At 44.1% G+C, this 12,968-nt stretch overlaps 1 protein-coding gene across 1 annotated transcript in view; it reads left to right on the top strand.

Moving 5' to 3' along the window:
• LOC141212736 (uncharacterized) overlaps positions 1-9,112 on the top strand; it is a 72,574-nt gene extending 63,462 nt beyond the window's left edge. The window contains exon 15 of the mRNA XM_073665044.1: positions 6,083-9,112. Coding sequence (XP_073521145.1) covers positions 6,083-7,818 — 1,736 coding nt within the window. The 3' untranslated portion in view covers positions 7,819-9,112. The remainder of the gene's footprint in view (positions 1-6,082) is intronic.
• Positions 9,113-12,968: the final 3,856 nt, after the last annotated feature.

Here is a 12,968-nt window from a genome sequence, read left to right as displayed (position 1 = left end):
GAATATTTGGGTGGGCTGGTATTGTGGTCCGCTTCCTCCATTTCCTCCATCTTTGTGAGAGGGGGTGAAGGTGGAAGAAAATCAGCATGAGTACTCTCTGTTGGGAGATCTTGGAGGTAGGGGAACACTGGGGGAGACCAGATATCGGGTTTGATTAGTTGAGCGGCATAATCAACGAGATCCCTGTCGATGGCCAAGAGTCTTATCTCTCTCAATTTAGTTGGATGCGTGTTGATGTTGCTTTATAGCCCCGACTATTATTTTGGCCACATCTTGTTTTGGATGTCAAAAAATACCGGTGGAAATAAATGGCAGGGCTAGGGTTGGGACCACATGAAGCTGTGATGCGTATGCTATGGTGTTTTGAATTATTTCTGTAAGCAGGTGTTGTGACCTGGGTACATCCAGAGGATCATATTTTGGTACCACCGCATGTATAACATACTGACATGATAGCTGTCCCGCTCTTGTAGCCATCACTTCTCCTTCTGTTAATGGACCGTGGTCACGGATGTAATCGTTGGATGCAGTTTGTATTGTAAATCCCCCAATACAAAATATTTCTGCTAGCCCTCCCCCCATGCTGTAGATTTGCATTTGCTGCGTTTACAATGATCCCAACTTGCTGTTGCGTTATACTCCCCATGCCTATTCTCAGTATAGTAGAAAATTCCGAAGGACCATTCAGTAATACAGACGCCACCTCCTGGTACTCGTGTCCATGTTCTATTTCCCCAGTTCGGAAGAGGGTGAATAGGGTAGAGTTCGGAGGTCCCTGGGTCTCCCCGAATGGAGTGTGGACCATGGCGGGAGCAGGTGGGGGCAATGGTTTATAATACCCGCCGTCAGCGTTAAGTAATGGGAAGGTTGGTGCTACAGCACTGGGTCTGCGGGTTCCATTATTATTATGTCTCGCGCCATCCCAGATTGGTGGACCCAACACACATTACAAAGACAGCCATCTGGGTTATATGGTGGTGGCTGGCCACCAGTGGGAAGTGCAGGGTATTTAATCTCCTTAGGTATAAACTGCTCAGTTTCCGGATTCAGGGGCTGGGGTACGGCTACATTTGTGGGGGTAGGGGATGCTTCTTTAGGGGCTTCTGATTCAGTTTGTGGACACATAAGTTGGGAAGGGGAATCTTCTTCCTCCTCTACCTTTTTCCCATCAGCTTCATTTTGTAGCACAAAACAGCCAGTCTTTGTTACAGTGCTAGATAATTTTCCTTTCTTGACATAAAGATAATTGAAATAACCAGGCTTCATCTCCTCCTCTATTTGAACATATCCATCACCACAAATCTCATGTGCAACTTTCCTAAACTTTTCAGCATCTTCCAACAATCCACAGTCAACTAGTCTTCCCCTTTTCTGCCGGATTCCTTCGTCCCACAATGTAGGCTGAAGTCTCCCCTCCATGGGAAAATTTAACACCTTAAACACTTTTGGTGCATTCTTAAATGATCTTTTCCCCTCTCGACCGACCATGATAGTGATCACATCCTCTCCCTCCTGAGGGGGAGACACTTTCTTTCTGCTCCACGGAAACATTGATTAATCACTGCACTTCTGCCTTTCGACTAACAAAGATCCTTGATTTGTGCAGAGTATGAGTCCAGCCGGCCTCAACTGTTCCACTGACTCACCCCTCCCTTCGGGGAAGTTACGTACAGTACTAGGTGAAAGGAGGAGAGCTCGCGTCTGCAGCCGTCCGGACACTCGACATACTTATATCTGTGTGTGTGTCCTACCCAATCTTCTATCACCTGCCGCGACTTATACTAATAGTGTTCAGTCTCCTAAGAATCTTTGTCAGAAGTTAAGGAAGATTCATACAATATTCACTTGTCAATCCGAGGTGGTTCTGCTTTAAAAGTTATCAATATCAGACCCCTAATGGGACTACACCCCTATAGTCTCACCTTTGACTATATCCAACCAAGACATCCGGAGATACTGCAAACAACCATGCACCACGTGGAAACCACACCAAATGGTCAGTATCACTAGTAAAGAACTCGTGCACTTATCGTGGCTTTTGTGGGGGATGATCAGTCCCAATTCCAGTGGGGGAGGCCGAAAGCAAGTCTCTCTTTGTGGATGTCCAGAGGTGGTGGGGCCTCCCTGGTTAGGGATCCGAGTTACGGCACCAAGCTGTTGAGGTAGGGCAGCAATGACCCTTCACATTTGACCAAGTGAGTGTCAAATTATTATGTTACAAGGTTGATGTAAAGGACATATCGATATTCATGCTATAGTTACTTCATTTTGTGCTTGCTTCTAAAATCATGTTATTATTACACCTTGCATAGCATACATTCTTTCATTCTTTTCTCCAGCTTCACATGCAATTTTCTCACAAGAACCTTTTCTCTCAAGAACATTCTATGAAACACCCTGCTCCTGTTATCTAACTAGTCTGAGCCGGGATGTATAACCTTGTAACTTTCCATCATGTGCCGAACTAACAATAATATGACCATATGTGTGTTTCCGTAATAATCGTACTAACATTGGTTTAAGCCTGTAGTATGGCTGTAGGTGATTGGCTATTGATATACTCAAAACAATATATAATGCTAAGTAAAATAAACGGGATTAGAGATTCTCCGAACAGGAAACAAATACACAAGCCAGGAGCTGAGAACAGAGGACTGAACCAGAGGAGGAGAAGAAGGCTGTATCTGGCAGCTTCCGGCAATATGCTTCCAGCTTTAGTATGGTGCAGTGCTTCCAGTTGGCTGAAGCAGGAAGCCGATTACTCCAGCTGGACAGCACACACACCCATACTGCCAGACTGGATAGTACTAATGGTCCCAGGCACCCTAATCTTAGTGGCTGGACAGAGCCTGCGCCGCCCAGAGTTTATGGTTCTGATGTCTCCTCCATCACCAGCGCCGCCTGCAGGATGAATAAGGCGGCTTCTGGTTAGAGAAGCAGACGTCGCAGGAGCAGATCCCAGAGGAGATGGGACCCACCATTTGCAGAAGCCCTAATGTGACCAAATTGCAGAAAACCAGAGCAATAGAAATCCCCATAAAGTGACTCCATTTTGGAAATTATAACCCTCAGTGAAATAATCTATAGGAGTAGTGACTATTTTGACTCCACAGGCACTTTCCAGAAATTAGCACGCAGTGGATGTTGGAGAGTGAAAATTACAAATATATAATTTCATTACCCAACACATAGTGCCCAGATTGTGCTCCAGGAGACACACACCATCAATTAAGTGGGTTCTTCTCACTATAGTAATGTCAAATATGTAACATACCTGGCGGCGTCCTTGCATAGTGGTTCATCTCCCACTGTGCAAGAGCGCGTACCTGATTTCCAGTCCAGACTTTGGCATCTTTCCATGTTGTCTGCTCTGCTCTGCTCTGTCTGCTTAGGGCGACGCCTGCTGAACTTCCTGTTACTTGTAGCTGCTGCAGACACACCCCTAATGCGTCCTCAGCCTATTGCTGTCTGTCACCTGGTATTTAACCCAGCTCCTCCCTGGAATCCTCGCCTGAGTATTGTGTTCTGTCAATTGGCTTCTAATCACTGATGTGCCAGGTCCTGTCTGTTTCCTGCCTTGCGGTATCAGTTCCCGTGTCTGAACTGTGTCCTGTCTGAACTATCTCCTAGCCTGTTATTTCCGCTATCTAGGGGCCGCATACCTAGACCCGTTCCTGTATCTTGCCTGTTCCTGTCTGAACACGCTCCTAGCCTGTTCTTTCCGCCTTCTAGGGGCCGCATACCTAGACCCGCTCCTGTATCTTGCTGTTGTGTCTGTTCTTGTCTGAATACTCTCCTAGCCTGTTTCCTATTTTTCTCTATGTCTGTACCTTCCCTTTTTCTGCAGAGTCTGAACTCGTACCTAACTCCTGCTCGTTGTCACTGTACTTCCGTTTGTGAGTTTGTGGTCCACTCGCTACTTCACTGCAAGTACCCTGTGGGTATCTGGTTCTGCCATTCCCTTCCTGTCTGTTCCATGTGAACAGAGCCCTGTCCCCCCTGCTCTGCCTTGCTCACCGTTCCGGTGGTTCTTGCCTGCTCTGCCTTGCTCACCGCTCCGGTGGTTCTAGCCTGCTCTGCCTTGCTCACTGCTCCGGTGGTTCTAGCCTGCTCTGCCTTGCTCACCGCTCCGGCGGTTCTAGCCTGCTCTGCCTTGCTCACCGCTCCGGCGGTTCTAGCCTGCTCTGCCTTGCTCACCGCTCCGGCGGTTCTAACCTGCTCTGCCTTGCTCACCGCTCCGGCGGTTCTAGCCTGCTCTGCCTTGCTCACCGCTCCGGCGGTTCTAGCCTGCTCTGCCTTTGCTCACCGCTCCGGTGGTTCTAGCTTGCTCTGCCTTTGCTCACCGTTCTGGTGGTTCTAGCCTGCTCTGCCTTTGCTCACTGCTCCGGCAGTTCTAGCCTGCTCTGACCCTTTGCTCACCGCTCCGGCAGTCTCGCTCTGCTCTGACCCTTTGCTCACTGCTCCGGCAGTCTTGCTCTGCTCTGACCCTTTGCTCACTGCTCCGGCAGTCTCGCTCTGCTCTGACCCTTTGCTCACTGTTCCGGCAGTCTCGCTATGCTCTGACCCTTTGCTCACTGCTCCGGCAGTCTCGCTCTGCTCTGACTCCTTGCTCACTGCTCCGGCAGTCTCGCCCTGCTCTGACCCTTTGCTCACCGCTCCAGGTGGCCTTGTCCTGCTCTACTCTCACTCACCGCTACTGGCGGTCTCGTCTTGCTCTGCTCTTGCTTGCCGCTCCGGGCGGTCTCACTCTGCTGTGTTTGTCCACCGCATCTGCGGTTCTGTTCCTGAGTCCCAGTCTGAACTGGGTCCTATCCACTCTGTGCTCCAGCCTGTCGTACCAGCCAGTACCTGCCTGCCTGCATACCAGTCATGCTCGCCAGCATCCACCCGTCTGCATTCCAGCCTTGTCTGCCTATACCCACCAGTCCGTGTGCCAGCCTAACCTGCCTGTTCCAGTATTCCCCTGTGTGGGTTAACAGCGGTGTGCGGAGTCTGACCTGGAGTAGCACCTGGTCCCTCTGCCCGGTTCCTCCTTGGTGCACTGGCATCGTATGCCGTCGTGCGACCTTGGCAGATACTTAGTTACGCCCCTCCAGGCACTCTCCGGTTCATGGCACAGTGGAATCACTAAACACGCACACGCCAGTCAGTCCGGGTGTGTGCATTACAAAATACATGGATGCTAAATGTGTTTTGTGCACATGCAAGGCTTTCAAGTGAAGGTGAGGTTTGACTTTGGGGGAGCGGATATTGCTGGATTGGTTTATGGAAGCCATGTTGCTTTTCAAAAGCCTTTGAGCCACTAATAATGTGGAAACCACTGGTTTTCCATTGACAGATGATGGACCTGAGTGGGGACTTGTTTTTTGTGAGATGAGTAGTTTTATTGGTGTTATTTCACCTACATAACATTGGTTGGTGGCTTTTTATTCCATATTTGGGAGGCAGAATTAACAAACAGTTGAACACTACGATCCACTGGTTCATCCTATGAGGTTTTTTATTAGACTGTGAACTGTTATTGTCTTGAATAATGACGGCTAACATGAAAATTAAAAAAAAATCACAGAAAAAGATACAGCTTTACTAACACCAAATCATATAACAAATGCACTAGCAGGATGCCACAGACCCCCATGATAAAGGTGGGGGCAGCGCAGGTGCAAAATACTGATGGAGCAACCACTCACAATCATACCAATTCATGGAGGGGGTGGTATTAAAGATGCACACAGAAGAAGCTTGCATAGGACGCCAGTCACACAGGTAGGTGAGATGCACAGTGTCTGGCGTAGCCTAATGATGCCCATACTATTACATCAGGAAGGCTGCCCAGCACTATATAAGTGCACCCCACATGGACAGACACCTCAGTACACCCAACCAACACTAAAATGCTAATGCATGTGTTAACTGATTTGGTGTTGGTAAGGCTGATTTTTTTCTGTGATATGTTTTCTTGCTAAATAATGATACTTTTACACAAAGTTCATTTTTACAGAGAGTTTAAGTAGAAATAATCAACAATACAAATTTTAAGGATATGTTATTCATAAATAATAATTGGTTTTATTCTTGGCAGATGACTGTACCAGGAGATCAGAGGAACAGCTGACATCTTCAATTTTTAAATCAGATGATCTTGAGATTACACAAGATACAATTGAAGTAAATGCCATTACTCCAGATATACCATCATCCCTTCACAGCAAAGATCTGTCATCTGATCATTTGAAACAGGTCCTGTCTTCTGATTCATTACCGACTACTAAGGAAAATCAAAGTCACAAAATAAGCATTAAAAAACAAATTGCTCCTAAAGCAAAGAAGCCATTTTCATGTTCAGAATATGGAAATAGTTTTTCTCTAGAAAAGTCTTTTCTTAAATATCAAAGCATTCACACAGCAGAAAATAGATTTTTTTGTTTCAAGTGTGGGAAATTTTTTAACCAGAAATCAAATCTTGTTAATCACCAGAGAAGTCACAAAGAGGAGAAGCCATTTTCTTGTTCAGAAAGTGGAAAATGTTTTACAGAGAAATCAAGTTTAATCAAATATCAGAGAACTCACACAGGGGAGAAGCCTTTTTGCTGTTCAGAATGTCAGAAATGTTTTAACCAGAAATCTTTTTCCTGTTCAGAATGTGGAAAATGTTTTAGCCGGAAAACAGATTTGGTTGAGCACAAGAGAACTCACACAGAAGAGAAGCCTTTTTCCTGTTCAGAATGTGGGAAATGTTTTAGCCGGAGATCAGTTTTGGTTGAGCACAAGAGAACTCACACAGGGGAGAAGCCTTTTTTCTGTTCAGAATGTGGAAAATATTTTAGCTGGAAATCAGTTTTGGTTAAGCACCAGAGAATTCACACAAGGGAGAAGCCTTTTTCCTGTTCAGAATGTGGAAAATGTTTTAGCCAGAAAACAGATTTGGTTGAGCACAAGAAAACTCACACAGGGGAGAAGCCTTTTTCCTGTTCAGAATGTGGAAAATATTTTAGCTGGAAATCAGGTTTGGTTGAGCACAAGAGAACTCACACAGGGGAGAAACCTTTTTCCTGTTCAGAATGTGGCAAATGTTTTAGCCGGAAATCAGTTTTGGTTCAGCACAACAGAACTCACACAGGGGAAAAACCTTTTTGCTGTTCAGAATGTGGGAAATGTTTTATCTGGAAATCAGATTTGGTTATACACCAGAGAACTCACACAGGGGAGAAGCCTTTTTCCTGTTCAGAATGTGAGAAATGTTTTATCCAGAAATCAGAGTTGCTTAAGCACAAGAGAACTCACACAGGGGAGAAGCCTTTTTTCTGTTCAGAATGTGGGAAATATTTTAGCTGGAAATCAGGTTTGGTTAATCACAACAGAACTCACACAGGGGAGAAGCCTTTTTCCTGTTCAGAATGTGGGAAATGTTTTATCCAGAAATCAGAGTTGCTTAAGCACAAGAGAACTCACACAGGGGAGAAGCCTTTTTTCTGTTCAGAATGTGGGAAATGTTTTAGCCGGAAATCAGGTTTGGTTAATCACAACAGAACTCACATAGGGGAAAAGCCTTTTTGCTGTTCAGAATGTGGGAAATGTTTTAGCCGGAAATCAGATTTGGTTATACACCAGAGAAATCACACAAGGGAGAAGCCTTTTTCCTGTTCAGAATGTGGGAAATGTTTTAAAGATAAATCAGAGTTGGTTAAGCACCAGAGAACTCACACAGGGAAGAAACCTTTTTCCTGTTCAGAATGTGGGAAATGTTTTGTGAAGAAATCATCACTTCGTATTCACCAGAGAACTCACACAGACGAGAAGCCATTTTCATGTTTTTAATGCGGGAAATGTTTTACACGGAAATCAACCCTTGACAAACTTCAGAGAAGTCACACAGGGGAGAAGTCTTTTTCATTTTTAACCGAAAATTATATCTTCATAAAGGGGTTGTCCACTACTAGGACAACTTCTTCTCATTCCTCATGTTTGGCCTTTTTAAAATAAAAACACTCATACGCACTTCCTGTTCTGCCGCCGTTCCATTGGTGTCACAACTCGCATTTCCGTAAGGATGTTAAATCACACAATCCTGCTCCCAATCAACGCCACCTTCAGACGTATTGTACATCAACAGGAAGGACATGGCCTGGACATAGCACCAAGAGGATGCACACACTGAGAGCACTCTCTTCAGACCGTGCTCCTGGGGGAATTATAAGCAATTTACAGCCTCAAACCAGGGGAGAAGTCCTGAGGAGATAATTTGCATATTCCCACTGCATTTTGGGGTAAGTGAAGAGTCTCCGCGAGCTCAAAGAACACTGGATTTTGGCTGTTGGAGCTGAAAAGAGGACATCGGTAAACCGCGCGCCGGTAGGCGCGCGCATTTTGAAGCTTTTTTTTTAAGCTTTTTTCACTGTTTTCAGAACATTAACAATAAGAACATGGAAGAGTCCAGGAGCCATTTGGTGAACTGCATATCCTGCTACATGTTCACAGACTTGCCAGTGGAAAAGCCAAACTTCACATGCCAGAAATGCAAGCTTGTGTCCCTGTTGGAGGAAAAGTTGCGAAATCTAGAAGAGAGGTTAACTACCTTGAAAATCATTAAGGAAGGTGAAGAGTTCTTAGACAGAGCAGAATTATCTCTTCATGATTCAGAAAGAGAAGAAATTCGAACTGCACCTGAGGAAACAGAGGAATGGAAGCATGTGACCCACAGAAGCAGGAGGATCGAGAGGCAGTCAGCACCCATACTGCTCAGGAACCAGTACCAGGCTCTCACCCAGGAGAACCATGAAGAAATACAGCAAAATAAGACTTTGCCAGCAATGAATAACCTTGTAAGCCCTCAAAATCCTCCTGGATGGAGAAAGAAGAATGTTGTGAAGAAAAAACGGAGAGTGGTGGTCATGGGGGATTCCCTGTTAAGAGGAACAGAGGCCGCTATCTGCAGACCAGACATAACCTCAAGAGAAATGTGCTGTCTTCCAGGAGCAAAAATTAAAGATGTGTCTGACAGGATATCAAGACTCTTCAGACCTACAGATCACTACCCATTCCTGCTAATACATGTGGGGACAAATGACACCGCAAGAAAGGACCTGGAAACCATCTGCAGTGACTTTGAAGACTTAGGCAAGAAAGTGAAAGAATTGGGAGCGCAGGTGGTCTTCTCATCCATCCTCCCAGTGGATGGCCATGGAACAATGAGGTGGAATAAGATTCTACAGGTGAACAACTGGCTACGTCGATGGTGCCGTCAACAAGGATTTGGATTTCTGGATCACGGAATGAATTACCTATACGATGGACTACTTGCTAGAGATGGGGTGCACCTTACGAAGACTGGAAAACATGTATTTGGAAGTCGCCTTGCTACACTCATCAGAAGAGCTTTAAACTAGAACAATGTGGGAAGGGAAGCAAAAGGCCAGAAAAAGCCATACAACTGACAAATACTATTGAGATCTCTGCTACTGGAAGTGGAAAGGAAGAACAAAGACAAAACAATTTAAATAATAAAAATATGGGAGGAAGAGAAACCAATCACAAACTAAAATGTTTTTATACAAATGCACAAAGCATGGGCAACAAACAAGGAGAATTGGAACTACTAATGCAGGAAAAGGAATATGATGTCATTGGAATCACTGAAACTTGGTGGGACGATACACATGATTGGAATAAAAGGCTAAAAGGATACAACTTATTTGCAAGAAACAGACTTGATAAACGAGGAGGAGGTGTTGCATTGTATGTTAGAAAAGCGTATATCTGCACAGAGATTGAAGCTTCAGAGACTGGGAGTTCTGTGGAAACTGTTTGGGTAAGAATACAAGGAGAGAACAACGGAAAGGACACCATTGTAGGCATTTACTACAGGCCACCTGGGCAAGCTGAAGATATGGATGAACTCTTTATGTATCAAATGACCAAGTTCTCCAAAAAATATGACGTAGTGGTCATGGGAGATTTCAACTATCCAGACATTTGTTGGGAATCTCTCTCAAGTAAAACTAACAGGTCAAGCAAATTCTTATCCTCTCTTGCTGACAACTTTATCTTCCAAAAGGTAGGGGAGAAAACAAGGGGATCTGCTACTTTGGATCTAATCCTTATAAACAGGGAGGAAATGGTTGAGGAGGTAAAGGTGGCTGGGACCCTAGGAGGCAGCGATCATGCTATTATAGAATTTTGGATAACTAGAGGAGGAAGACATGTGAAGACTCAAACTTCAAGGTTAGATTTTAGAAAGGCAGATTTTAAGAGACTCAGAAAGAGAATAGGAGGGATCCAATGGCTGGATGTCCTTAAGGACAAAAATGTCCAGGAAGGATGGGAAATTTTTAAAAATGAGATTCTCAAAGCACAATCGTTAACAATCCCGAAAAGTAGGAAGAATGGGAAGCATTTAAGGAAACCAGGATGGATGAACACAGAACTTAAACACATGCTAAAAAGAAAGAAAGAAATGTTTATTAAATGGAAAGAGGGAGGCATATCTAAAGAAGATTATAATGCAGTCTGCAGATCCTGCAGGGCACGTATCAGGTTAGCTAAAGCTGACAATGAATTAAGGCTTGCAAGAGATGTCAAAAGCAATAAAAAAGGATTTTGGGGGTATGTCAAAAGTAAAAGAAAAGTCAAAGATGCTATAGGATTTTTACAGGATGAAAATGGAGAAATGGTAAGAGAGGATGTTGAGAAGGCCGAACTTTTTAATTCCTATTTTGCATCTGTTTTCTCTCAGAAACAAAATGTAACATCAACTGATCTTCACTGTCCTTTTAAAGGAACAGAGGAATCCAAGTTATCTGTAAACAGAAAGATTGTGAGGGAATTTTTAGCTAACATAAATGAGTTCAAGTCTCCAGGTCCAGATGAATTACACCCCAGAGTACTGAAGGAGATCGTAGAAGAAATTTTAGAACCACTCTCCATAATCTTTGAAAATTCTTGGAGAACAGGAGAAGTCCCAGAAGACTGGAGAAGAGCAAATGTTGTTCCTATCTTCAAAAAGGGGAAGAAGGTGGACCCAGGGAACTATAGGCCGGTGAGTCTGACTTCTATACCAGGAAAGATCTTTGAACAAATTATTAAACAACATGTATGTAAGTACATGGATAAGAATGAAGTGATTAACCAGAGTCAGCATGGGTTTGTAACTAACAAGTCATGTCAGACTAACTTAATTTCCTTCTATGACAGAATCACTGACTGGGTGGATCAGGGAAATGCTGTAGATATAGTATATCTTGACTTCAGCAAAGCATTTGACAAAGTATCTCACACCATCCTTATTGAAAAAATGACCAAGTATGCAATGGACCAGGCAACTGTTAGGTGGATTCATAACTGGCTTAGTGATCGGACTCAAAGGGTGGTTGTAAATGGCTTCACATCCAGCTGGATGAATGTCTCAAGTGGGGTACCACAGGGCTCCGTCCTGGGACCTGTATTGTTCAACATCTTTATCAATGATTTAGATGAAGGAATTGAGGGTAAACTGATTAAATTTGCTGATGACACAAAGCTAGGAGGGATAGCTAATACTAGAGAAGAGAGAGAGAGGATTCAAAAAGACCTAAATAAACTGGAGCAGTGGGCAGCAACCAACAGAATGGTTTTTAACAGGGAAAAATGCAAAGTACTACATCTGGGCAATAAAACTGAAAAAAGCATATACAGAATGGGAGGAATAGAGCTAAGCAACAGTACATGTGAAAAAGACTTAGGTATACTAATAGATCATAGACTGAACATGAGTCAACAGTGTGATGCAGCAGCAAAAAAGGCAAATACAATTCTGGGATGTATTAACAGAAGCATACAGTCTAGATCACGTGAAGTCATTATCGGTCTTTACTCCTCTTTGGTCAGACCTCATCTGGAATACTGTGTACAGTTTTGGGCACCACATTTTAAAAAAGACATAGACAAACTGGAGCAAGTTCAGAGAAGAGCGACCAGAATGGTGACTGGTCTGCAAACCATGTCCTATGAGGAACGGTTGCAGGATTTGGGAATGTTTAGCTTGCAAAAAAGAAGACTGAGAGGAGACTTAATAGCTGTCTACAAATATGTCAAGGGCTGTCACATTGTAGAAGGATCATCTTTATTCTCATTTGCACAAGGAAAGACTAGAAGCAATGGGATGAAACTAAATGGGAGGAGACACAGATTAAATATTAGAAAAAACTTTTTGACAGTTAGGGTGATTAATGAGTGGAACAGGCTGCCACGAGAGGTGGTGAGTTCCCCTTCAATGGACGTCTTCAAACAGAGGCTGGACAGACATCTGTCTGAGATGATCTAGTGAATCCTGCTTTGAGCAGGGGGTTGGACCAGATGACCCAGGAGGTCCCTTCCAACTCTACCATTCTATGATTCTATGATTCTATGACTTTCGATATGGGAAAGAAAGAAGAGATCAGAGGTTAATCGGAGGTCCTCCACCTCTGTCAGCATGTCTGGTATGCAGCGTTTCTTATGGAAGGTCTTATCTTCTTGCTCCGGAGCTATTACTGCCTCACCTCAGCGTGGAAAAAGAAGCAGCCTTAACCCTCATGATGCCAGACAGCTCCAGGCTGTAAGTCCTGCACCAACTTCTCTCTTAATGTAGACCTCACAAAAAAACAGCTCCACAAATCTCCCTGTACTCTCACCAAAGCACATACTGAGCAGTGCTTGCTTCACAGGGACATTTACCCCCCAGCCACAGGTTATTCTGATATGGGGAACAACATGACTTATTTGTATATCAGATTGCGTCTATCCCTACTAAAGAAGATATGGAGCAATATATTCAGAGGCTGGAGACCACATACAATACTGAAATACGTCCCCTCACTTCTATCCTGTCACAGCTTACTGACAAGGTACAGAGATTAGAGGATAATATCGTCCCAGTTAGAGGCCATTATAATGCTCAGAAACTAACACTGGATCTTCACAGCCAGTAAATAAACCATCTGTTTAATATGGTT

This window comes from Phyllobates terribilis, unplaced genomic scaffold (genome assembly GCF_046119375.1).
Source record: "Phyllobates terribilis strain yellow unplaced genomic scaffold, ASM4611937v1 Scaffold_183__1_contigs__length_3771566, whole genome shotgun sequence".
NCBI classification, from domain to species: domain Eukaryota; kingdom Metazoa; phylum Chordata; class Amphibia; order Anura; family Dendrobatidae; genus Phyllobates; species Phyllobates terribilis.
Note: the sequence above shows the minus strand (reverse complement) of the source record. Positions and strands in the feature narration are given on the sequence as shown.